This window comes from Labrus mixtus, chromosome 8 (genome assembly GCF_963584025.1).
Source record: "Labrus mixtus chromosome 8, fLabMix1.1, whole genome shotgun sequence".
NCBI lineage: Eukaryota > Metazoa > Chordata > Actinopteri > Labriformes > Labridae > Labrus > Labrus mixtus.
This window is the reverse complement of record NC_083619.1, coordinates 2,002,501-2,026,697: the sequence shown is the minus strand read 5'-3', so window position 1 is coordinate 2,026,697 and position 24,197 is coordinate 2,002,501. Positions and strand designations below refer to the sequence as shown.

The 24,197-nt window shown below is 44.0% G+C and overlaps 2 protein-coding genes and 1 long non-coding RNA gene across 3 annotated transcripts in view; 2 read left to right on the top strand and 1 right to left on the bottom strand.

Annotated features, from left to right (window-relative positions):
- Window positions 1–24,197, bottom strand: part of LOC132978590 (neuropilin and tolloid-like protein 1) — a 609,128-nt gene that overhangs the window by 185,434 nt on the left and 399,497 nt on the right. The gene's annotated exons all lie outside the window — the stretch shown is intronic.
- Window positions 1–24,197, top strand: part of LOC132978571 (cadherin-12-like) — a 77,949-nt gene that overhangs the window by 34,864 nt on the left and 18,888 nt on the right. The window contains exons 5-9 of the mRNA XM_061043780.1: window positions 1,261–1,380; window positions 10,420–10,587; window positions 10,735–10,922; window positions 22,674–22,927; window positions 23,177–23,313. Of these exons, the coding sequence (XP_060899763.1) occupies window positions 1,261–1,380; window positions 10,420–10,587; window positions 10,735–10,922; window positions 22,674–22,927; window positions 23,177–23,313 (867 nt within the window). The remainder of the gene's footprint in view (window positions 1–1,260; window positions 1,381–10,419; window positions 10,588–10,734; window positions 10,923–22,673; window positions 22,928–23,176; window positions 23,314–24,197) is intronic.
- Window positions 12,291–13,136, top strand: LOC132978572 (uncharacterized). Its single transcript, XR_009673941.1, has 3 exons — window positions 12,291–12,426; window positions 12,474–12,581; window positions 12,896–13,136. It is a non-coding gene; the product is annotated as an uncharacterized LOC132978572 (long non-coding RNA).

Here is a 24,197-nt window from a genome sequence, read left to right as displayed (position 1 = left end):
CTTCAAATTACAAACTGTCCCTTTAATAAATATAAATAAAAACACACTATAGTTTATGTTTCAAGCTTGTTGGTTCAGCTGAGATCTTAAGTTTCACTTTGCCGTCAGTTTGAACACATTGAGTAGTAGCTACTGACCACACACACTCACACACACACACACACACACACACACACACACACACACACACACACACACACACACACACACACACACAAACGCACACACACTCACACACACACACACTCACTAAGCCAGACTTAGTGGTCCATCTGTCTGCTAAATACCATTACTGAGAGGTAATTTAACAGTCAAGGTCTTTAGGCCTTAAGCTGTTAATGCTTTATCTGAGGGCCAAAGTGCTCTGGAAGAAGTCTGACCCCGGGACGTCTCTGTTGCAGAGAAACACAGAAACAAACTGTATGATGGAAGCAAACAACACCAGAATCCATACAGAAATAATCCTGTGTGTAGGAAGCCAACTGCTATAGATGCAGCAGTGTAGCTCCTGCTCGCTGCTGTTCTCTGCAGCTTCTGACTGCTCATCACACACTTTGAATAAGAGACACTGTGCAGCATCACTACTTATGACAAAGGCATATCTTTTTTTTTTTTTTTACTTTTGAAGAGCATATACAGAAAGTAAACTTGTACAGCTATGTGCTGTTTCTTAAAGGCATAATCCACATATGTTAAACATTTTCCTTTTATTCCGTTGTGTATGGCGCTCTTGTAATACTTAGTGTTACATCTAAAAGTTGGACTGTGTCCTAAACCGGTACAACCAGTATGCCAGTGTAAAATGCTGAGGCATGCACCATCATAACCACGAGTGCAGCTGCTTGCATCACACATCACCTGATGGGAACGAGAACTCGCTCATCATTTTGTATTTCGAGCGGCTGCATGCTGGGATATGTTATGACACAGACTTTTTCTCCTCCTTTAGGTCATTACAATGTTTTTTTAAAGATATACTGATGTATACTGTTGGCAATAAAAAGAGCTGCACAGCTGCAGGTTGTGGATTTGGCTGAACGCAGAAAGACAGATTAAATGTTGTTCCCCTCTGAGAGGCTGTTAAAAAACAGACTGCGTCTTATAAACCTGTGCTTCATCAGTTGACCTTCTTTGGTATCCAGCAGGTTATTTGAAAAGTATTTAGCAGATGTTTCTCCATTATCTGTGACATGTTGAGGTGTAAAGATGTGTCGCTGAGTACAACTTTATTAATAACACGTGTGTGTGTGTGTTTCTTAGGAACCTATGTGACACAGGTGACTGCCACAGATGCAGACGACCCTACCTATGGGAACAGTGCACGGATCGTCTACAGCATCCTCCACGGGCAGCCCTACTTCGCTGTGGATCCAAAGACAGGTGAGAGGACGGCAACCTTCATGTTTCCCATCACAGCTTCCAAAACAAACACAGAGTCTTCATGCTTTTCTTAAAGAAATCTGTGACTTCTGTGTGAACTCACAGCTCACACTACACTCCAGAAAACATTCACCTGAACCTGTCAAAACACAGCAGGTGGTGGTGAGAGTGAGAGTCTCCTTAGACCTGCACCTGAATACTAAAACAAGCACTGAGAGGGACGCCAAGATTTTAAGTCCTTTGACAGACATCTCAACTGTCCAGTGAAGATTTTACAGGAGCAGTATGTAAATCTGACCCCTAGTGTTTAAAATGGGTACTGCAGTCTAAATTCTAAACATTGTAGAGAGCTGTCTCCCTCCGCCCCCTCCTCTCTAGAGTGGATGCTCACTCAGGTTGCCATGTGATGGACACTGAAGCTTCAGTGTTTAGCCAGCTCTGCATGGGTCTGTAAACCTTTCTGTGTTCTAACCTCTCTCCATTTTTCAAAAGCATTGATCCTAGTTTGAGCACGTTTCTGCTCGTGGAGCTTATTAGAAACATGCAGAGGCTTTTTAGGTCGGGTACAATCACTTCTATCTGAACCACTTCTCTTGACCACTTCCATCGCTGCAACACCTGTTGATTTGACCTGATAACTGCTCTCATATCTGGCAAACCGAGGGGCGTCCAAAACGGCCGTGTGTGGGGGTGTCTTAAAAGCGGCTACCTTCTCTGGTCCAAACAAATCCAGAGCATTCAGGACCAGAATCTAAAGTTAGAAGGAGGACATACTGGCTGCCGCATTGTTGTCAGAAAAGCCAGCACTTCAACATAGCATGTTTCCTTAATGTCTGATCATATAGTCAAGTACCTTTATCATTTCACTCTCTATACATCTCACTACAATCTCACTGATTGGACCTTTAATCATTTGACAGACATGAACTGAGCAGTAACTGCTTGGAACCATTGTCTCCCTTTAAAGGTATAGATTGTATATTGAGTAATACAATTATTGAGTTTAAACTGTCAAATTATACATTTTTTAATCATGATTAATCGCTAAATTTCAATAGTTTATTGTGATTAATCACATTTTTGATCGATGTTTGAAACTGTTTTTTTACTGTCTTAAAGGCTTTATATATTTTTCACACTTAAATATAATATAAATCAAGTATATCCTCTGAAAATAACTCTGTGAGTAATGACTGTCTACAATGGGTGTAACACCCGAGTCCCACTGTCTGTGATGTTTTCAGAGTTTTTTTTCTGTTTATTGACATAGCCGGCCCGACGGATGACTCCTCCCCTCGCGAATAAAAGTTGTTTAATTGAGGGACTAGAGAAAAGAAGAATAACATACTGTACTCACTGCTTAACTGTGTTTCTAGATCACGCTCATTTCAGGTAAATTTACATGCAGTGTGAAGATACGAGCATAATAAAGATCGCTAGCATTAGCATGATAACCAACAATGCGAGTTGTTTTGGTTTCATGCTGGTGCTCAAGAGGAACATCTGCTGGATCAAAAAATCACATATAAAGCTTTTAAGCAAAGGGTACTTTACTTTCTGTTTGGATACAAAGCAGCTTTTATCTTGAAAGAAGAAAATTAAATTCTGGTAGATCTTAACTCGATTTGAAAAGTAAATGAACTCAGCTAAAGAGGAGGGTAAAATATGAAAAGTTTGATGTCATGAGGGGGATATTATTATTAACTTGTCATCTTCGCTGTCCGGGAGTTTTTCAAAGTAAAACGAGACATTCAAAGGCGTCTTGGGATGTTCTGAAGCGAAACGCTCTGTGTCCAGCTTCCTATTTCTGTAAAAGAGTTATTGTTCTTCTCTGGGAATTAAATAAATTATTATTTTTTTCTCTGAGATGGTATCTCATAATTACTGTTTTACAAATGAGAAAAACATTTCATGAAAAACTTCAGGTGGAGGAGGAATAGCACAGATGATGTGGGAGGTGACGAGATTGTGCTTATCCCGTCTTCATGTGTTTTTGTGGACTGAGAAGGACAGCGGTTGTTCACACAGCATGTCTCTAGTGAGAGCAGTGTCCATGACCTCGGCTCAAAGTGAAACATTTCCCTGATGGACGTTGGTATCTGCCGGGGAGATTCTGTTTGTGATTCTAATGGACAGGAGCTCGAGGTGAGGCTGTGGGGAGGAGAGGGTCCGCTGTTAGCACCTTGGAATAACATCTTCATTTTGATTTGGTCATAAGGTTCTGTTGTCCCTCCAGCAGGCACTGCTGAGTCTGAAGCAGCCAGGATGAGCTGCAAAACTTCAGAGTGAGAGACGTTACTTCCTGCTGGTCAACAGTGGATAACTTTACCCAGAGGGGACGCAGTTATTGCATCCAGTCAAGGGTTTCAAGTATCTCCAGGCCTTGATCACAAGATCATAAAATGCATCCTCCCCCTATCCCCTTCCAAGCCCGGAGAAGTCTAGGCCTGTGAAGGCTGTTTCATCATGAGCCGGGGATCCAGCTGAAGATTTCTGCCTTTTAATAAGGCAGTTTTTTCTTACCACAGTAACTTTTGCTGCTTTGCTAAAGTGCTCATGATGGATAGGCCGGATCTTTGTAATATAGCAATGAGTAAGGTCTTTTACCTGCTTTTTGTAACATAACAATGAGTAAGGTATTTTACCTGCTTCTTGTAAAGTGTCTCCAGATAACACTTCTTGTGAGTTGACGCTATACAAATAAAAATTGATTGATTGATCCTTAGATCCACAAAAGGATTTCTGCAGCGTCAGCACATCAATGTGGTTAACCGGGTAGATGAACCAGGCCGAGCCCTTTATTTATCATCAAACCTAAAGATGGAGATAGCAGACACAGACGTCCAACATGATGTTTAATGTGAGGGCAGCTGAGCTCAGCTCTACAGAGGGGGGAGGAGCTCAGAGAAGATCTACATCTTTGTACCCAAGGGTCCTAGCTGAGGAGGTTTTAGCACAGACCCCCGGCATTAACCCAGAACAAGATAGAGAATTTATTAGGGACGGACATTTGCAGGATTGTATTTTGGACTTCTAGCCTTTGTTGGAGCCATTTTTGGGTGTTTTGTTTCTTGGGCTAACCACTGGGTGGCGCTGTAAACCCAGGGACCCAAACTTTATTTAACTGACACGGATTAGCAGCAGGTGTCGGGCACAAAGAAGGTCCATGGTTTTTGATCCGTGGCACACTGTGGTGAAAGGAGCCGAGCTTGAAAAGAAAGCAGCACTCCGTTGTTTTATTTATACATCTTGAAAATTCAAAGGATTGGCCTATCCAACTGGAAGATTTTGTGTTTGTAAGTTTGTTTTTTGGACTCACGCCCAAGGAGCCACACATCTTAAACCGACCCAACAACGAAATGTGTGTCAAAAGCCCTTCATTGGATAGGACAGTGGATAGAGCAGGAAATCAGGGAAGGAGAGTAGGGAGTGACATGTGGGAAAGAAGACGCCGGGCCGCCTGCTTGGAGGATTTTGGTCTCTATGCATGGGGCGCGACCTAAACACTAGACCATCTGCACCCCATTTACAGAGATACAAATATTCAAGTACTGGCACAGCCTTATGAATGAGTACTCAATTACATGCTAATTATATTTATTTACAGTCAAACACGGACCTCCAGGTAGCCGGCTGTGTTTCCTGCAGTGTGTCGCTCATCAGAACTGTGTCTCCATGACAACTGTGATCTTTGACGTGATAGTTCTGAATGAAATGATGAGTGATGGTAACGTAGGACTCTGTGGTGAGAGCTGTCCAGGAGTCTGTTTTAACAGACACTTGGCTGTTCTGCACTATTCTGCTGTGTCTTAATCACTCTCATATCTGTTGTTAGACGTGATGGTGGCTTGTACTCCGAAACTCCCTGAAGCTTTCTTCTTCCAAAAAACGTAACGGCAGCATGTCTCCAGTCACATGGCTCGTCTTCTTCCCATCATCCTCATCGAGATGCTAACATTGTTATCACATGTTGTGATACAGGACTGCCTGTTGTCTGCCTCCGCTGGCTCCTCCTTCTACTTTAAGCTCATGTGGTTAATGGTTAACTTAACGCCACACATACGGTGCTGCACGCTGTCATCGTCTTTAGTTTGTTTTTTTAAAATGTGCTCTCAACTTTTGGAGTAATGTGTCCCTTGAGAGTTACCGTAGCTGCTGTAAAGCAGTTGTTGTTGCAGTGATCCAGCAGTATGTGTCCCGCTCATAATTTACTTAATCTAGTGTAAGCGACGTGGGTGTATGTGAAGGAATAAATCAGTCCAAACACGTTCTGGGTCTTTCTCATAACTTTAGTCAGTTTCTCCGACGCACGGTACATTTCACAACCTCTCTCCTTCTCCTCCTGTTTTCCCTCCCCTGACTACACAGCTCACTCCTGCCTGAACAGCGCCCACTAGGTGGCCTACCTAATAACAGGATATTAACATTACTGTAAACACTTTTAACCAACATTTTAGCAATCATTTAAGAACATACTAAAGTTATGTCTGCATAGAGAAAGAACATAATAAACATATGTTTCTAACTTATTTGCATATCCCATTTTCACTCTTACACATTGTCCCCCCCTTACAGAAGAAGCGTCCTCGCTTCTAAATAGCTGAACTTACAACCAATACTTAACCCCACATAAAAATAACTGAGGGCATAACTTCTATTTTTTTTTTTTGTGTATGTCCATAACAATCTTTCACAGTCCATTTGCTCCAACATAGTAGACATCATCAGAAACAAGCATTGGTTCAGTCATCAGATCTGTAACGCATTGGGGGACGCACACAACGTCCAGACCTAGTCCTCGCATCTGCTGAAGGCTGGACAACAGGGGACAGTTCACTGGCAGATCCAGTCTCAGCAACGTCTCCCCCTAGTGGTGAGGTACGAGTGACTGTCTGGGGCAGAGGAACACTAGCAGTCTGAGCTCTAGCTGGATTCACAGAGCAGTCTTGTGCAGATGGGCCCCAGTAAACATAAGGTCTGCAGCCTGAGAGTGCAGTAAGCCGTGGGGGTCCAGGTCCATGTACTGGTGGTGTCAGTTCTGAAGGTGAAGATGGAGTCTTTTCAGCTGACCAGGCTGAGCGGTAAGGTTTCAGGCGGTTGTAGTGAATGAACCAGGCCCATGGGCATCACATGGAACTGGTAGAGTCCTCTGCTGGTGGTGAAAGCTGTCTTTACTTTATCCTGCTCCTCGAGCTGCACTTGCCAGTATCCTGATGAAAGATCCATCGTGCTGAACACGGCTGAGCCTCTGAGTGCATCCGAAGTGTCATCTGTTCTGGGCAGAGGGTGTGCATCTTTAACAGTAACTGCATTTAAACCTCTGTAATCTACACAAAAACGCCATGTGCCGTATTTTTTTCTGACGATCACCACAGGTGCTGCCCAGGGGCTGTGACTGACTTCCACTAGTCCTTTTTCCAACATCTCGTCCACATGTGATTGAATCACTGTCTGCATTTTTGGGGAAGTACGATATGCACGTTTCCTGACAGGGGGTGCATTGTTTGTGTGGATTTTGTGTTTAACAATGTCTGTATTACCAAAGTCTGTGGTGTGTTTGCTAAACACATCCTGATAAGATGCAAGCAAGCCATGTAGATCAGACCTCTCTGAAATTGTCAGATCTCCACACTTGACATCAAATGGCAGTTTAGTTGTCTGTGTGTTATCAGGTGGCAGACTGGATAGGCTGGTAGACACATTACAAACAGACGCTGAATCGTGAATGATTTCAGTGTTAGATACCGTGGTAAACTGTCCTAGTTGCATACCTGGAGAAAGCACCACAGGGCTGTGTGTAGGGTTTATGATGCGTGCAACAGTACATCCATTTTCAGCGGTGGAAAGTGTGCGGGCAACTGCAATTCCCTCCATGTCCAGTTGACTAGGCTCAAGACAGCCACTGTAGTTGCCTGGGACGCTTGCATTCACTAGAGGGGAAATCAGGGCAACTTTGCATATCAACTCACAGCGTGGGGGAATAGTGATGTTCTCTGTTATTTGTGCTGTGCAACTAGTGGGTGCCAACTCACTTTTTCTAAGCAGGGGCAAAACTTCATCACCAATATAGCACAGTCCTTTCCCCATGTCCAAAATCACACCGTGAGGAGTGTGAAAGTCACAACCTAAGATGAAGCCTTGGTTGACATTTCTAATGACTTGTACTTCGTGTTGCAATGTCTGAGACCCGAGTTTAAAGGTAAGGTCTATCATGCCCAAGGTATCCAAACTTTCACCAGTCACTGCTTCTGACATGATGAACTTCTTCTTGATGGGTCTTTTAGCTAAAGAGGGAATTGACATTTTGGTCCCCTCACTAATAAATGAAATGGTGGCACCTGAGTCAAGCATGATGGGCATGTCACTGCCCTCAACAATTCCATTTACGTAGGAGGTGAAGTCTGTACTTACAGCGGTTTCTGTGTTCTCATTTTCAGTTGCTATAGTTGTACCACCACTAGAGGTCAGTGATACACTTCTGTTGTCTGTCGTTTCAGTGACGCAGACACCTGGGGCTGGTGGAGAAGTAGCTGATGAGCGCCCCGCATCATCAGCTAGCGGTCGTTTCCCTGGTGATATCTGCCGTGATCTTTGTAGTCACTCCTAGTGGAGTACTGCTGGCCTTTATCCTCATACTGCCGGAATGAAACATGTTTGTGATGAGGACTTGGGCTTCGGCGGTGAGAGTAGTCAGACCTGTTGGGAGAGGTGTGTCTTCCTCTTTTCCTCGTAAGGGTTGAAGGCATGGTCTGAGTAGAAGTTATCACTGTAAGGTTGTCTGTACCTGTCAGGTTCTCTATTGTGATAGTCTCTGCGATGATGGGTCACATGAGGCGAATAGCGCTCTGGTGAAGAATGTTGATAATGTGAATATCTGGTCCATAGGCAGACTTCCATGCATTTCTGGGTCCATCTGGGCTTCTCCCATAAGGTGATGGAGATCTGGGAGAACGCTGCATGTGTCTGTCACGGTGGTGCAAGCTACTTTGCTCATTCAGTTTCAGTTTAAGTGCATCAAGATCATCACTTAGGTCTTTAACAGTAGCAGTGAGGGTCTGGATGGCTTTTCTGAGTTCATCATTTTCATGTACAGAATTTACTGATTGTATTGTGCCAATGTCTCTAACAACCTTAGCTGGGGATGCAGGCATTACTAACCTGGCTGCTTGGCGTGCCCGCTCAGCTTGGGAGGCAACATCAAAAGCCTCAGTAAAGGTTTTCACTACTCTTTCATGACACTTCACTTGAAGTTCCTGATCCAGCCCAGCAATGAACCGGGAAATTTTCATATATTCTGAAGTATTTTGTTCAAAATCTGGGAAAGCTTCTTTAACAAGTCTGCCTACATCTGCAGCATAAACTTCCATAGCTTAATTCGGCAGTCTATGTCAGGCATTTGGGAATGTTTGAAACGATGCAATTATATCCTTTTGGCCAAAAGCTGATTGCAGGTGTTTCTTTGTTTCAGTATACGAGCTCTGAGTTTCGTGGGGCAGATTATCCCACACAATGAAAAGCTCAGGTGGGAGTCTGGTTGGTAACTCGGCTGCTAACACTGTAGGCAGATCCACACCACTGTCCTTGTAACGTGCCTCTTGAATTAACTCATAGCGGCGAGCCCATAGCTGAAAAGACTCACGGCCATTGTTGAGGAATGGTGGCGGCAAAGGAATGCCCCGCGGCACTCCCTGTGCACTGTTGGACTGCGGCAAAGCTGATGCGGACACTCCGCGTCGGCTTGTGCTGGCTGACTGCTGCTCTCCAGCGGGGTGTTCCTCGTCTGACATGATGACTTTTCTTCCTTTCATTAATTATTTTCTTTAACTCTCGGGTGGAGATAGACGACCGACACTCGGTTTCTAAACTCTTTGCAGCTAACAAAATAAAAGAAAACGCGGGTGGTAGTGGCGAGCTAATTTACTGTACTGTAGGCTAATCTAAGTTAGCGGCTAGCGTGGCGTCGGAGACTTACAAAGTTGAGCAGAATCCCAACTGACGATTTTCCACAGCAGAAAAAATCCCACCGCTGCCACCAGTGTAAGCGACGTGGGTGTATGTGAAGGAATAAATCAGTCCAAACACGTTCTGGGTCTTTCTCATAACTTTAGTCAGTTTCTCCGACGCACAGTACATTTCACAACCTCTCTCCTTCTCCTCCTGTTTTCCCTCCCCTGACTACACAGCTCACTCCTGCCTGAACAGCGCCCACTAGGTGGCCTACCTAATAACAGGATATTAACATTACTGTAAACACTTGTAACAACAACATTTTAGCAATCATTTAAGAACATACTAAAGTTATGTCTGCATAGAGAAAGAACATAATAAACATATGTTTCTAACTTATTTGCATATCCCATTTTCACTCTTACACTAGTATATCCAGTTTGGCATATCATGAAAGCTCATTTCCACATGTTGCTAACTAAGCTAGCTAAAACAAGGCATGCATAAGCAACGAGTACTTAAGTAATCATACCCATCCCTAGTACTTACATCACATCTGAAGTAGCAGGAACAAGTTTGGGGGGCTGTAAAACTTGAATGTTGCCATCATGACTCAACCCTTGATAAGCAGAATGAATGGCTGGATGGACTTGATATTGGAGTGGTTCAAACATGAGACAGTTTGAGTTCAGACACAACATGCAGAGCCAAAGGGCCTCGGCTCCTTTCATGTTTCATTTGATTTGTGATTAACTTCTCAGACCACCGCTGTGCACCTCTGTGACCACTTCATCAAAGCACCCTGTCTTAGCTCTAAGTGATAAGTCCTTCAACTGGCGTTAGGAACATTTTGCATTTTAGACATTTATCTGTTCCCCCCCCCCCCCCCCCCCCCCCCCCCCGGTGAGCTGAAGCTTTGACTGTCGTTGCCCTGACTTTCTGTTCCTCTTTCTTCTACTTTTCATACTTTTTTTAACAAGTAGTTTGACGACAATCTATAGAAACGAGTGTACAGAACACTCAAATGCTGCAGCTGTCTGTATATCTGTCTATATGAATATCCCCCTTTTCAAACCCCTCCTCCTCCTCTAGGGGTGATCAGGACCGCTCTAGCCAACATGGATCGGGAGGTGAAGGGGGAGTACCAGGTTCTCCTTCAGGCCAAGGACATGGGAGGTCAGCTAGGAGGTCTGGCTTCAACCACCACCATCAACATCAGCTTAAGTGACGTCAACGACAACCCACCGCGCTTTGCTAAGAGTAAGAAAGTCTGAGAGCCAGCCTCTGATTGGTTGTTTGGATGGATAAATGACTCGTTGATTGTTATTAATCAGGATTAACGTTCTTGTTGGAATTGCTCCGACTTGATTTGGACCCTCCCTTCCCTCTCCTCTGTGGTTGTGCCAGGTATTTTCCACCTGCGGGTGCCAGAGTCAGCGTTAGTCGGCTCAGCGGTGGGTCAGATTCGAGCCCAGGATCTGGATGCTGGCAGCAATTCAGAGGTGGACTACGCCATCGTTCCAGGAGACGAGGGCAACATGTTTGATATCCTCTCTGACGGTCAAAGTCAGGAGGGGGTTGTGGTCCTGAAAAAGGTAAATGTTTTTAGTCATACATTAAAATACAAAATACAACTATAGCCATTTAATGACGAGCCTCTGAGTGTGATTTGAGTCACCTGCTCGTCAAGACAAAGCTCCACACTTCAGTTTCTCCACCTTCAAGATAAAAGCTCCACACTTCAGTTTATCCACCTTCAAGATAAAAGCTCCACACTTCAGTTTCTCCACCTTCAAAATAAAAGCTCCACACTTCAGTTTCTCCACCTTCAAAATAAAAGCACCACACTTCAGTTTGTCCAACTTCAAAATAAAAGCTCCACACTTCAGTTTGTCCAGCTTCAAAATAAAAGCTCCACACTTCAGTTTGTCCAACTTCAAAATAAAAGCTCCACACTTCAGTTTGTCCACCTTCAAAATAAAAGCTCCACACTTCAGTTTGTCCAACTTCAAAATAAAAGCTCCACACTTCAGTTTGTCCACCTTCAAAATAAAAGCTCCACGTCATAATGTTTACAAGGGGAAACTGAAAGAGCAGAGAATTAAATATTTGACTGAAGCAGTGTGGACAGCGAGCGTGTGATTGTGCACGATGCGACGCCTTTATAACGCTTGCTTGCTGTTAGAACTCTGGTATATTTGTACAAAGCTATGAAGACCATTTTGGTCCACAATTTAATTAATGTAGACTCTCTTTCTTTTTAAGAGTGCATGTTTCTTTGTGTTAAACTGGAGACTGGGAGCACTGGGTGGACTGGGAGCTGTGGAGTGATGGCTGATCTTGTTTCCTAAATGAGATGGCTGGTAAAGTTTAGCGCTGGGTAAGTAGTGTCAGCTCTGATTTAGAGGACAGTGTGATATGAAAGTCCTCAGAGGTGAAACTGCCTGATGTGATGTGACCTGTGCACGTGAGGTCCAGTGTGTGTGATGAAGGATCTCTCTATGGAGCAGACTCCTTTTTGGAAGATGTGCTTACATCTGTTGGGGTTGTATCAAGTCAACTTTGGTTCTATTCTTTAATTATTAATAATATAAATAAAATATCATTAAACTATGTTTAATCTCGTTTTGGGGCACCAACCTGTACTCAGGTAAATATAACCAAAATGTCACTCAAATCAGTCTCAGATTAGTTATCTAATTACTAATATTATTAATAATTAATAACTATATTTAATAAATTGAAGGCGTGAAATCCGTACACAAAGCCCTCACACCCAGCTTATATCACAATGCAAATACATCAGTAATCACAAACAACTGCTCTCTTAAATTATAACAGAATTTATTTAAACAAAGCAACATCAATCCAAAATCAATTAACTTAATTAAACCAATAACTGTTATAAACTAAACTACTAAAGCAATAAACATTATCAAGCACGGCTTGTGAAAGGGGTGTGAGTGTGTGTGTGTGTGTGTGTGTGTGTGTGTGTGTGTGTGTGAGAGAGAGAGAGGGGGGGAGATGGCTTCGTACCCACGTGGTCGCTCACGATGGCGCACACCTAACAAAGACCTGGGTGCATGCGTGTGTGTGTGTGTGTGTGTGTGTGTGTGTGTGTGTCTGTGTCTGTGGATGAAAGAGAGAGAGAAGGGGGGAAGAGGGGGGAGATTGCTTCGTCCCACGTGGTCGCCCTTCCGATGGCGCACACCTAACAAAGACCTAATGTGGCCTTAATGTCTAAAAGAGACCGAGTTCGGCACTATACGATCTGTGTCTCTGAGGCGTCTGGATGTATAGATCTCTATGTGTGTGTGTGTATGTGTGTAATGGGGGGAGAAAAGAGGATAAAAGAGGAGCGTAGAGGAGGAGAGAAATGCGTGCCTGAAGAGGCCGGATCGGAGTAATTCCCTTCATTCACAGAAACAAACCAATGGCCGAATTCAAGTTAATAGGGCTTACACTGGCCTTTCTGATCAGAAGAGTAATTACCCGGTTATAACGCTGTTACGCTAAACACATATAGGACGCAGCGGTCCGAAACGGGAACAACAAGAGTTTTAAACAGGTAAAACTCAGGACGCAGCGGTCCAACAAAGATAAAAATTACAGTTTCTGCTTCAATCAGACAATTGTTAAAAAACACTCTCTAAAGCTAATTCTGCCCAGACCTAATTAAGCCTCACTTGTGAATCGCTTTGCCCGCGATTGGTGAAGGAAAAAGAGTCTGGCGATAAAACAGATCTTCTGTCCGTCCTGGTGCAGAGGCGTCTGATGGCGGCGAGGGTCCCTTACGGCAAGAGTGGCTTTGTTGGTTCTCCGTCGAGGGGAAAGATGTCCGTTGATGTCCTTTCGTTGCAGGACGGAATAAGACCGTTATCTTTCTGATAATCTGTTATAGTCTGACGCTCTCTGAGAAACTGAGATGCGTTCACTGGACAATCCGAGCTCGGGATTTAGAACACTGCCGGCCGCGGATTACCTGCGCGCCAAAACTTAAAACAAAGGGAGATTGTTGCAGGAAACAGGAGGTGAGCTTGGGTCTCCGAACACTTGAAGTCAGCACGTGGAAAGAGAAAGAACAATGGAAGTCTTGGAGCTTTGTAGCCTGGCCTGCTCCATGGGGGGTCTACCTCAGGTCTCCTCCAATGAGAAGAGAGATGTTCCGGTCCCCCCTTACTTCACGCATAGGTGTGAAGTACTGTTCTGGGATTAAGAGTCCTTTTAGGCCTCTTTGTGATCTCAGTGAATAACTCAAATGAGGTGCAGGCCCAAGTCCATTGTTTGACTGTCCTAAGCCTGCATGGCCCAACACATCTTTAAGAGTTAAATCCAGAGAAACAAGATGCTGGTTTCCACCTGGAGAAAGTCTCACGCGTTCACGCTGATGCACAAATTCTCATGGAATAAATGATTGAGTCTCTCTGCCTCCATCACTGTCGTACTTTTATTACCATTTATCCAACACCACAGATCCTCAATGATCAGGGGAACACACAGGCTGACACAGCACAATGCAGACTGTGTGTGTGTGTGTGTGTGTGTGTGTGTGTGTGTGTGTGTGTGTGTGTGTGTGTGTGTGTGAAGCAGCATCTAGTCCCTCAGCTTGGTAAGTGGAAGGTTAAAAGGCGGAGTGATTGGGATCACAGCCTGATCAGCACATTGCTGTCTCCTCTCAGATCACTGACAGCACTTCAACAGGAAAGTGCTGCTGTCGGCATTATTCGATTCTCCTCCTAACTTTGAGATTCCATCGAGCTATAACACAATCTATTTTACATAAATCTGGCTCGGGGCTACTGAAGTAGTGCGGGTTTGGTTCTTGCAGTGAGTTTCTATTTTTGGGTGACTCAGTTTCCCTTCAGGTCTGCAGGTGTTACATTATGAGCTCTGATGTTTTATCATTCAGCACTTAATCAAACATTATTTTATGAATTATTAGTAAAACTGGAGAACCCAGGCCTCTATTCAAACATGGTTATAATTCAAATGTAACAAAGTGTAAAGATGTGTCTCGTTCTTTAATAGAGTTTTAACTTCAGTAAAGAAGTAGAATAATTTGACTATTAGGGCGCACTCACACTACTCTAAGTTGTCTTGTACCGTGCTGAAGTAGGATTGCCTCGTGTGAGTGTGACCTTAGACTCTTCACTCCTCATGGTTTCCGCTTCAGATAGCAGCAGTCGTAGTAACATAGCAGCAGAACCATATTATACATCTTATTTTCTATGTAAGGCTAAGAACTGAGAGTTATATTATTTCAGAGCTTTATGAGTACGTTGGCCTGAAGTGCAAAGGTTCAACAGGAAAAAAAAAAGATGTGCATTTAGATAAATGCACAGCATATTCAGAAACGCTGCACTTTCAAAAAGAAAACTTCCAAAACAAATGCAATGTATGAAACGCGCTACACATGAAACAAAACGTGCTGCAAATGAAACAAATAAAACACACACACACACACACACTTTGAATACAGAACTGCTGCAAATTCAGCCTTTTAACAGAAGTACATACTCCAGGCCTGTAGGAGGCGCTCTGTGGGACAGTTTATTGACAGGAGAGAGACCAGGCAGTATGAACCATATAGTGATATTTATTGGGTACAGAAAGTGTGATTTTAAAAGAAGACACATCTTCCTGTCTTGTAGGCTCAATCTGAATCGTGTGAACTCGTGAAGTTTAAGAAGCATTAGTGAAGCAGTGATTTTCATCTTAAAGTGCAGAAACATAGCCAGACATTTTGGTGAGATTTGGTCACTAGTATTTCTGTTGTGAATGTTTAGTGGGATATTTTAAATTGAATGAGCAGCACTGTCTTAATCTTTAGCTGGGCGCATCTTTAAAAGAAGGGTTGAACTCCAGGACTAAATAGCCCCTGTAGTTTGAGGTGCTGGTTAACAACTTCTCATGTCTCAAGGTATAGAGTTAAAGGAAGTCATACATGTGACATGTCAGCACGGCCTTCAGACCAGATCAGACATGTAGACGTGAACACAAAGGATGCAGACACATTCATCCATCTATGATAGCGTTCTTTGATAAGCAGTGTATTGAAGGTGTAGATGCTGATCTCTGGTGAGCTCCTCTTTCCACACCTTCCCTCTCGACTGTCTGTGACAGGATGCCAATCAGGTAAATCCTCTCTGGCTCCCTGTCTGCCACTCGGCCTGTTCCACCATCCCTCCCCTCACCTGATAAGTCTGTGCGTCAGTTAACAGAGACCATAGTCTATTGATCCAGGAGAGGTTTGACTTCCTCCTTTGCCATTCTGGGCTTCCACAGAAGACGTCAGACCAATTAAGTGACCTTTAATGGGCACAGTGGTGTATTTTAACCTGGGCTCTCTTTTTGAGCTCAGTTTGAATGTTCTGGAAGATTTCCTCAGCTAGCAGCTGTGAGGTGCTCTTCAACTCTTCAATTCTTCAACTGGAGGCTCTGTCTGTTTAATAAGTTCTTGGTCAAGAGAAAACACACAAAGAATCTCTGGACCCTAACCCGAGTCTGGAATCAGATGCACCAAAAAGGTTCATTGTCAGTCGACTTGCAGAAAACATCAGACAAATCTCGAGTCCCTCCCTGCAGAGACCAGATCCTTTCGGTCCATCACCTCTCTTTTATTTACATCCTGAACCCTCTGGTATCTCATGGATGGAAAGAAATATCGCCCACTCAGCATTTTATCATTAAAAACCAATCGTTTGCCACCATGAAGTCAATCGGAAGCCGTAACCATTGGGAGCTTTTGAAAATATGTCTTATCCTTTGAAAGATCAAAATGCAGACTCATCAAAATCGATCTGGTTTTTATCCAGTTTCTGCTCCCCGGAGTGCTCCTCCCTCCCTCCAGTACCTGGCAAGTTTCACTCCTCAGGGTCATACGGCGGTCAAAACCCCCTCCCATACTTGATGCTCAGATAGGTCGCTCAGGGGGAGTGAAGGAGGACGATGTGCAGAAGCGATCTTTAGAGTTTTACTCTGTAAGATTGACTGCACCTATGGCTGACCCATTACTTTGAAGCTTGACACAGTGTATGGATTATTTTTGGTCTGATCACAGATTATACAATCCATCCTGTGAGCTGAGCTTTAACACATTTTATTATGAATAACCATCGTTTGTGATTCAGAGTTTATCATTCATTTCATATGACGGGTAGAGGCTCTTACACCACAACACTTGGTGAAAGACGGCTCACTGGACACTTAGGCACGATATTCACTGACAGGCTCAGATTGTTGTTCTAAGGCACGATATTCACTGACAGGCTCAGATTGTTGTTCTAAGGTTAACAGACAATATTACAGAAATGATCTCTAAAGAATCAGAGCTTGATGTTCTCAGATCCCAAACAGAAATAGTGGTGTCATCTCTCTCATTCGTAGACCTTGTTTGCAGTCTCCTGCCGCTTGGTGGTTTGGACATTGTACTACAAACTTAATGGTTCAAATTGGCTAACAAACAGTCTGTCCTCTATAGTGAGAGCCATGTATTTATGGTATGTATAGTAGAGTGTGGGGTCCTCTTATTAATCAGTATGGACCAGTCTAAAACACAACACTGTAATTAAATGCCTGTTATACTTATACAAAATGAATATCAATGGTGTGCAAATGAAAAAACGTGATTAGCTACAGTTGGTTTCAACATCATTGTAGTAAGTGTGCGTCGTCAGGTGTTTCTGGTCTGTCGAACATCATTCACTCTCGTCTCTTCTGTGTGGATCCGCCTTCCAGAGAGTATTCCACGTGATATAATGCTCGATCACCATTCTCCCACTTGGTCTAGGCTCCCTGCTGACTCATCACCACTGCTCTGCAGGTCTGCCAGAGCAATGTGCTTAACCAAAAATAAAACTGAAAAAAAAAATCTGTCCGTTTTTGAATGGATTTAACTGAACAACTAAATATAACAAAAACACCCAGCTGTACACTGTTATCAACTTCTTGTTAAACTTGGATGACAATTATTGGTTACAGAAAACATGGGACAGTTAGTATCAGTCACGATGGACTTCTCCAGTGCAAACTTTTTTTTCTTTGTGGGTATTTGTGAGGAACAGAAGGGTGTATGTCAGGAACAGGAAGGTGTATGTGAGGAACAGGAGGGTGTATGTGAGGAACAGGAGGGTGTATGAGAGGAACAAGAGGGTGTATGTCAGGAACAGGAGGGTGTATGTGAGGAACAGGAGGGTGTATGAGGGAAACAGGAGGGTGTTTGTGAGGAACAGGAGGGTGTATGTGAGGAACAGGAGGGTGTATGTGAGGAACAAGAGGGTGTATGAGGGAAACAGGAGGGTGTATGTAAGGAACAGGAGGGTGTATGTGAGGAACAGGAGGGTGTATGTGAGGAACAGGAGGGTGTATGAGGGAAACAGGAGGGTATATGTGAGGAACAGGAGGGTGTATGTGAGGAACAGGAGGGTGTATGAGGGAAACAGGAGGGTGTTTGTGAGGAACAGGAGGGTGTATGTGAGGAACAGGAGGGTGTATGTGAGGAACAAGAGGGTGTATGAGGGAAACAGGAGGGTGTATGTAAGGAACAGGAGGGTGTATGTGAGGAACAGGAGGGTGTATGTGAGGAACAGGAGGGTGTATGTGGGAAACAGGAGGGTGTATGTGAGGAACAGGAGGGTGTATGTGGGAAACAGGAGGGTGTATGTCAGGAACAGGAGGGTGTATGTGAGGAACAGGAGGGTGTATGTGGGAAACAGGAGGGTGTATGTGAGGAACAGGAGGGTGTATGTGGGAAACAGGAGGGTGTATGTCAGGAACAGGAGGGTGTATGTAAGGAACAGGAGGGTGTATGTGAGGAACAGGAGGGTGTATGTGAGGAACAGGAGGGTGTATGAGGGAAACAGGAGGGTGTATGTCAGGAACAGGAGGGTGTATGTGAGGAACAGGAGGGTGTATGTGAGGAACAAGAGGGTGTATGAGGGAAACAGGAGGGTGTATGAGAGGAACAGGAGGGTGTATGTGAGGAACAGGAGGGTGTATGTGAGGAACAGGAGGGTGTATGTGAGGAACAAGAGGGTGTATGAGAGGAACAGGAGGGTGTATGTGAGGAACAGGAGGGTGTATGAGGGAATCAGGAGGGTGTATGTAAGGAACAGGAGGGTGTATGTGAGGAACAGGAGGGTGTATGTGAGGAACAGGAGGGTGTATGTGGGAATGAGCGAAACATCAATGTGTTTCTTTCCCACGAGGATGCTGGAAGTCCGTGACTGAAAGTCAGAATTGTTTTTCTCTAAACTGGGGATAACATGAAATTTGTGTTTGGGTTTCTGTTTGTGATGTTTTTTACTACCAGTGAACTCGTCTACTTGAAGTGTTGAAGAAGCTCCAGTGTAGAAAACAGATACAGTATTGTCACTCTCAGCTATGTGACTATGCTCCGACATTATGAGACAAACTCAGGTTGATATGTATAAGAATGTGTCTTGCTACATTTCCATATCAAAGTGTCTGTCTCCTGTATCTCTCACCTGTGCATTCACAAACACACACTGTAAGGACGAGGAGGAATGGAAATGGACCCGCCTCTGTGTCCAAATCAATCAGGAAGTGGAGCCTTCTTCATAGTGATTGGACATCAATAACCAAATATGCCTTTGAAGTCTCCACTGTGAGGATTTAATAAATCAAGATGCAGTCACGGTTGCTATGCAACAAAAGGCAGGTTATCCCAGCATCACGCTTGAGAAGAAGACGTGAAACTCTTTAAAAGGGTTTGAATCCCTGACTGTGAAAATGATGGATTAAGCCACGGGGAAGACACCCATTGGTTTCTCTCTTGTTTTTTATAGTTTGTGGGGAGAAGTGAAGAAACATAAACCCAGATTGTTTTGGAACTGACAGATACTCTTCACAAAAAGAGTTACGCAAAACAAAGGTGAAACAAACTGAAAGTAGTGCTGATCAAATACTGTTGGAAAAATACAAGGGCCCTCACTTATCAATCTGGTGTAGAAACCAACGCAGATTTGGGTGTAGAAATCATCGTACGACAGGGTCCACGTGGGACTTATGAAACGTGCATATCTGGCTGATCACAGCGTACGCAAGACCGGGTGTTGATAAGTGTGGCGGCTGGAAACGATCGTCATTTAAATACCACACCCCTATATATTCACGGCTCAGCAGTCCTCGCCCCCAGAGTTTACGGCATGGAGATACTTAATACGGCAAAGAAGAGAAACGAGATATGACCTGAGTGACACCATAACAGAGAAAAGTAAAGAGGAATAACATTGTGTTGTCTGGCAGCCTGAAATGTAGGATTAAAGAGCTTGCCTAAAATGCGCCTGCATGGAAATCTCAACAGCGTTTTTAAATATAAAAAATATATAACATCCGTGATATGTAATGTACATAATATAGGCTATAATATAATTTTTAAAAATACTTAGTTTAAGGGCGCGGTCACACTGGCCATCCGTACCGTGCTGTGCCCAAGCACGATTGCCCCCCCGCAGCGCCATTCCCCAGCTGGCCGGCACGGCCCACGGTCACCTAAGCACGATTACCTCTTGTACATAACGTCGTAATACAACACATGCACGCTTTATGTTATTATGAAGCGTGCTCAGTTTACAAACAGGCGGACGAGAGAGAGAGAGAGAGAGAGAGAGAGAGAGAGAGAGAAAGAGACGCGTGGTCGAGTCCGCGTCTGCACATCAGACAACAACACAGAGCATGACAGCTACTTGACTGGCTTTACAGCTTATTTTAAGCCATTTTAATCAGACACAGCAATAAATAAATGAATTGTTCTCCGATGTGCGGGCGTCCGCGCGGACTCCCGCACATCGGAGAACAACACAGAGCATGACAGCTACTTTGTGTATTATATTGTGTCATGTTAGTCAGATACAGACATGAAACTCTGGATTTCTCCATAATGAAGGCTGTCAGCGTTGTGTACCCGCGTGCTTGTGCTCGTGCATGAAGTGTACTGTGCCGAAGCACACCTCTCCGAAGTGTGCCACAGCCAAGGAAGTGTACCGTGCCTGAGCACGATACGGAGCGGTCACACTGGTCAAACGAACTGGACTTTAGCGTTGAAGCGTGCTTGGGCACGGTACGGATGGCCCGTGTGCTACAATATAGGCTAGTTTTGCGGGTCTTAAAAGAAGCAGCTCCCGGAGCGGACTGGAGGACGCCAGCCGTACCCCACCTGAAATTATCCCAGATCGTGGAGCGAGTGGCTTCTTTCATCGGTTCAGCCTCAATATCAGGCACAAGTGGTACAGGCGAACCTGCATCTGTGTCGGATAACGTCGGCTGCACTGGCAGCTCGCCATTTATGAGACTTTAAAAGAGATGAGAAACCTGAAACGTCCTGCATCACATGAATAAAGTGTTTGATCAAATGCTGTGCAATGTGCACTTCTCATCTGATTACCTTCCAAACATAAGAATTTAACACTTACATAAAAGAAGGTCCTGACTCCGTCTTACAGCCTCCAGATTTCTTTATTGGTTATTATGGCACATGTAGTCTCTGGCCTCAGCGCGTCTGCTGTGCGCAATTACACATGTGGCACATCAGCGTATTTATTATTTTAATTTCATTTTTCAGAGGCTAAAAGTTGTGTTTATTATCTCTGGAAGTTTTTATGTTCTTTTGATGTAACAATGTTTTCTGCAGTGATATTCCTGTGCGCTGAACGTTTAACATGTATTTACTGAAAGCAGCCTCTCTAATCTTTAAAGTACATCGATTAAACAAACAAAAATGTATCAAATAAAACACACAACTAAAGAAATCACCTGACAGATCGCGCTGCTCAACATTATTTAAAAAGCAATGTAATCTACAGAGATTGTTTGAGGTGAAGCGTAATATAAAATACATTTTAGATATCTTATCTAACAGTAAATCTGTGAACCTCTATCTATCCGTCTTAACAAGCACTGTTATAGTATGATCTAATGATTCTCCGACACAGACAGATTCGCTGCAGCGCAAGTCCACACTGAGTTGAAAACGTGCGTACACGAACTGAGACCTATCGTGGGATTTGAGCGTACCCTCCACTCCACCCTCCAAATTGATAAGTGCCGAACTTTGCATGGAAATGACTGTACACCCATTTTTCTGCCGTACGTACGTTTGATAAGTGAGGGCCAGTATGTCTAATTATTGAAATAAAACAGGAATAAAAGTAACAAAATCTAACGAGTGAAACAGCGCTCCTAATCTATCAAAACTAAAGTCGAAGGAGTGCGTCTTAAAGAAAGAATTAAATGCAATTAAATTAATGCAACCAGTTTAGTTTACCATAACTCCCAACACCAACAATAGCAAGGCAGTTTGTTACGAGAGGCACGGTGGCGATCTCAAAGAAGCTGCGCACTGCTTGCTGAGCTGGTCGAGATCTTAAGGTGTAATCAGCAGCCTCTGATTGGTTGATTGTCTCATTATGGCTGTGCACCAATCAGGCTCCTCCAGCAGGCAGCACGGGTGGATGATATCTGGCCTCGAGGACATCATGTTGTTGGCGTTCCCCACAAGACATGATTCATTTCTCAGCTGAGATTTCACAGTTCCTGTGGGAGAGGGAGCGGCTGATGATTGACACTTTAGCTTCATCAGATAAACTGCAGTTCTGGAACTTATGGTGTGCATGGACAGTTTGAACTTTGGCTGCATGTTGACAGAGACGTCAATGTCATTCTTAATGAGTTGTCCTCTCTTTGGAGCAGGTGCCCAGGTTAAGAAAGTCCCACTAAGGTCTTCTCAGTTCAGATTGTTTTCATGTGGTGTCGGACACATCGGAAAAACGTTGTAGTGTAAAATGCAGACTACACAGTGTAAAGTGTAAAATGCAGACTAACGCCTGCTCAAGTCGGAACAACAACTCGGAAACTCAAGGAAAAAAACGAGGTGCCCGGCTTGCCCACTTGACGTAATAATCTTCATCAGGGCAAAATATGTTTTGTTTATGTTAAGATCCTTTTTATTAATTCACGTATTGCACATCAACTTTTTGATGAAATGGAACGTGTAACAGAGACATTGCACTCATCTTCTTCATAGCGTCCCCGATGTTTGGTGCTGTTGTTACAATATTCTGACTTTCCGAACTGAAATCCTGTGAACACACTGTCAGAAAAATGACTTCCCAACTGGGAAACTGGGACAATCCGAGGAGCACCTGAATGCAGCACGTCATCTCTAAGGGTTAATGGAGGTTAGATGAAGGAGTGAAACTGATTACTGTTCTGCGTGGAGTTGCTGTTCTTACAGTTCTGTTCTTACAGTTTAAAGAATCCCTTTAGGTAACTTTATACGTTCAGCTCTATTCTCATATCTCTGTTTCTTTCTTCTCCTGTTTCTGCAGGCTCTGGATTATGAGGCGAAGAAGTCATACACCTTCAAGGTCGAGGCGTCCAACGCACAGCTGGACCCCCGTTTCCTTCATCTGGGGCCCTTTAAGGACTCAGCAATAGTCAAGGTGACGGTGGTGGATGTAGACGAGCCTCCTGTGTTTACAAAGCCTGCATACTCTCTGGAAGTGTACGAGGACACTCCTCCGGGAACCATCATCGGCTCGGTGACGGCTCATGACCTGGACGCCAGCAGCAGTGCTGTCAGGTAACAAAGGAGTCATTGTCCAGATGGAAAAAATGTTGAAAACCCTGAAGAGACCCTGTCAAACTACACAATCAGTTTGTTTTAAAAGTCACTGAGCTGTCTCACTGGGTTTCCTGTGACAAACGTTTTTGGTTTCCCCATTGGTGGAGGAGGAGGAGTATCTGTCAAATCTGTGTCATCTGATGAGTTTTTCTGAGCAAACCACTGTAAGCTGGGTGTGACTCTCATGGACTGCTCTCACCTCTGCAGGTATTCTCTGGAATGGCTCTCAGAGTCCGACAGCTGTTTCGATATAGATACTGTTGAAGGAACCATTTCGACCAATGACTTCCTGGACAGAGAGACGGCTGTGCAGCACAATATCACTGTGGTGGCGACCAAAGTCAGTAAGTATCCGTCCTTCAAACGCCCTCCGTCTGAAACAGAACACCTCCTCTAACATAGAAATGGAAGTATCTGTGATGTCTTCACTGAGCTTCATGAAGTTCAAAAGCTTAAAATCAGCGCTCTTCCATTGAGTCAGCGATCCATGCTTGAAGGACCATCTGTGAAGAACCATAAAGGCCCAAATGTAAGACTTATTTCCAAGCCGGCACCACCAAAGGATTGCCACCATTCTGTGAGTAATACTGACATGTGACAGTCTTAAAGTCTGAAGATCTGCTCTTCAGAAAGTCTCATTTCAAAATGCAGTCTTGAGATGGGTTGTCTTATAATCAGGGTGGTCTAACATCCAGGTCAATACTGTTCTTGATTGTTGGTGGTGGAGTCTATCCTTGAAGACAACGTCAACCACAAAGAGCTGAGGTTTGAAATCAAACAGCCAGACAGAAACAAAAAGCTAAGTCGTAGTAGTAGATAAAAAAAGTGAAACCACCGTTGATGGAGCTCACAGATACAAATCCTCCTTTGAGTTTAAAGATAATTTATTTTGACTTTAGTCTAAAAATAAGAAAATCTTCACCAAATAATATAAGGACAAGTCTTCACTGAGATAATGATGTTCTTTCTGAAAAGCACCTGTTACCTAAACCTGCACCCCCATCCCCACCCTCACCCCCCTTGAACCCTCTGCACACACTCAGAGTGCAGCTGCAGCCGTGGTGACTTTAGTGAAACTACGCACTGTCAGCTGAACTTATCCAGACTGTGTGTGTGCATGTGTGTGTGTGTGTGTGTGTGTGTGTGTCTGATTACCTCTATGAGCTCCTGGAGGAGTCAGAGTCAAAGGCCTGCTGAGTCACAACTCTGCCAGCCACACCCCTCCTCA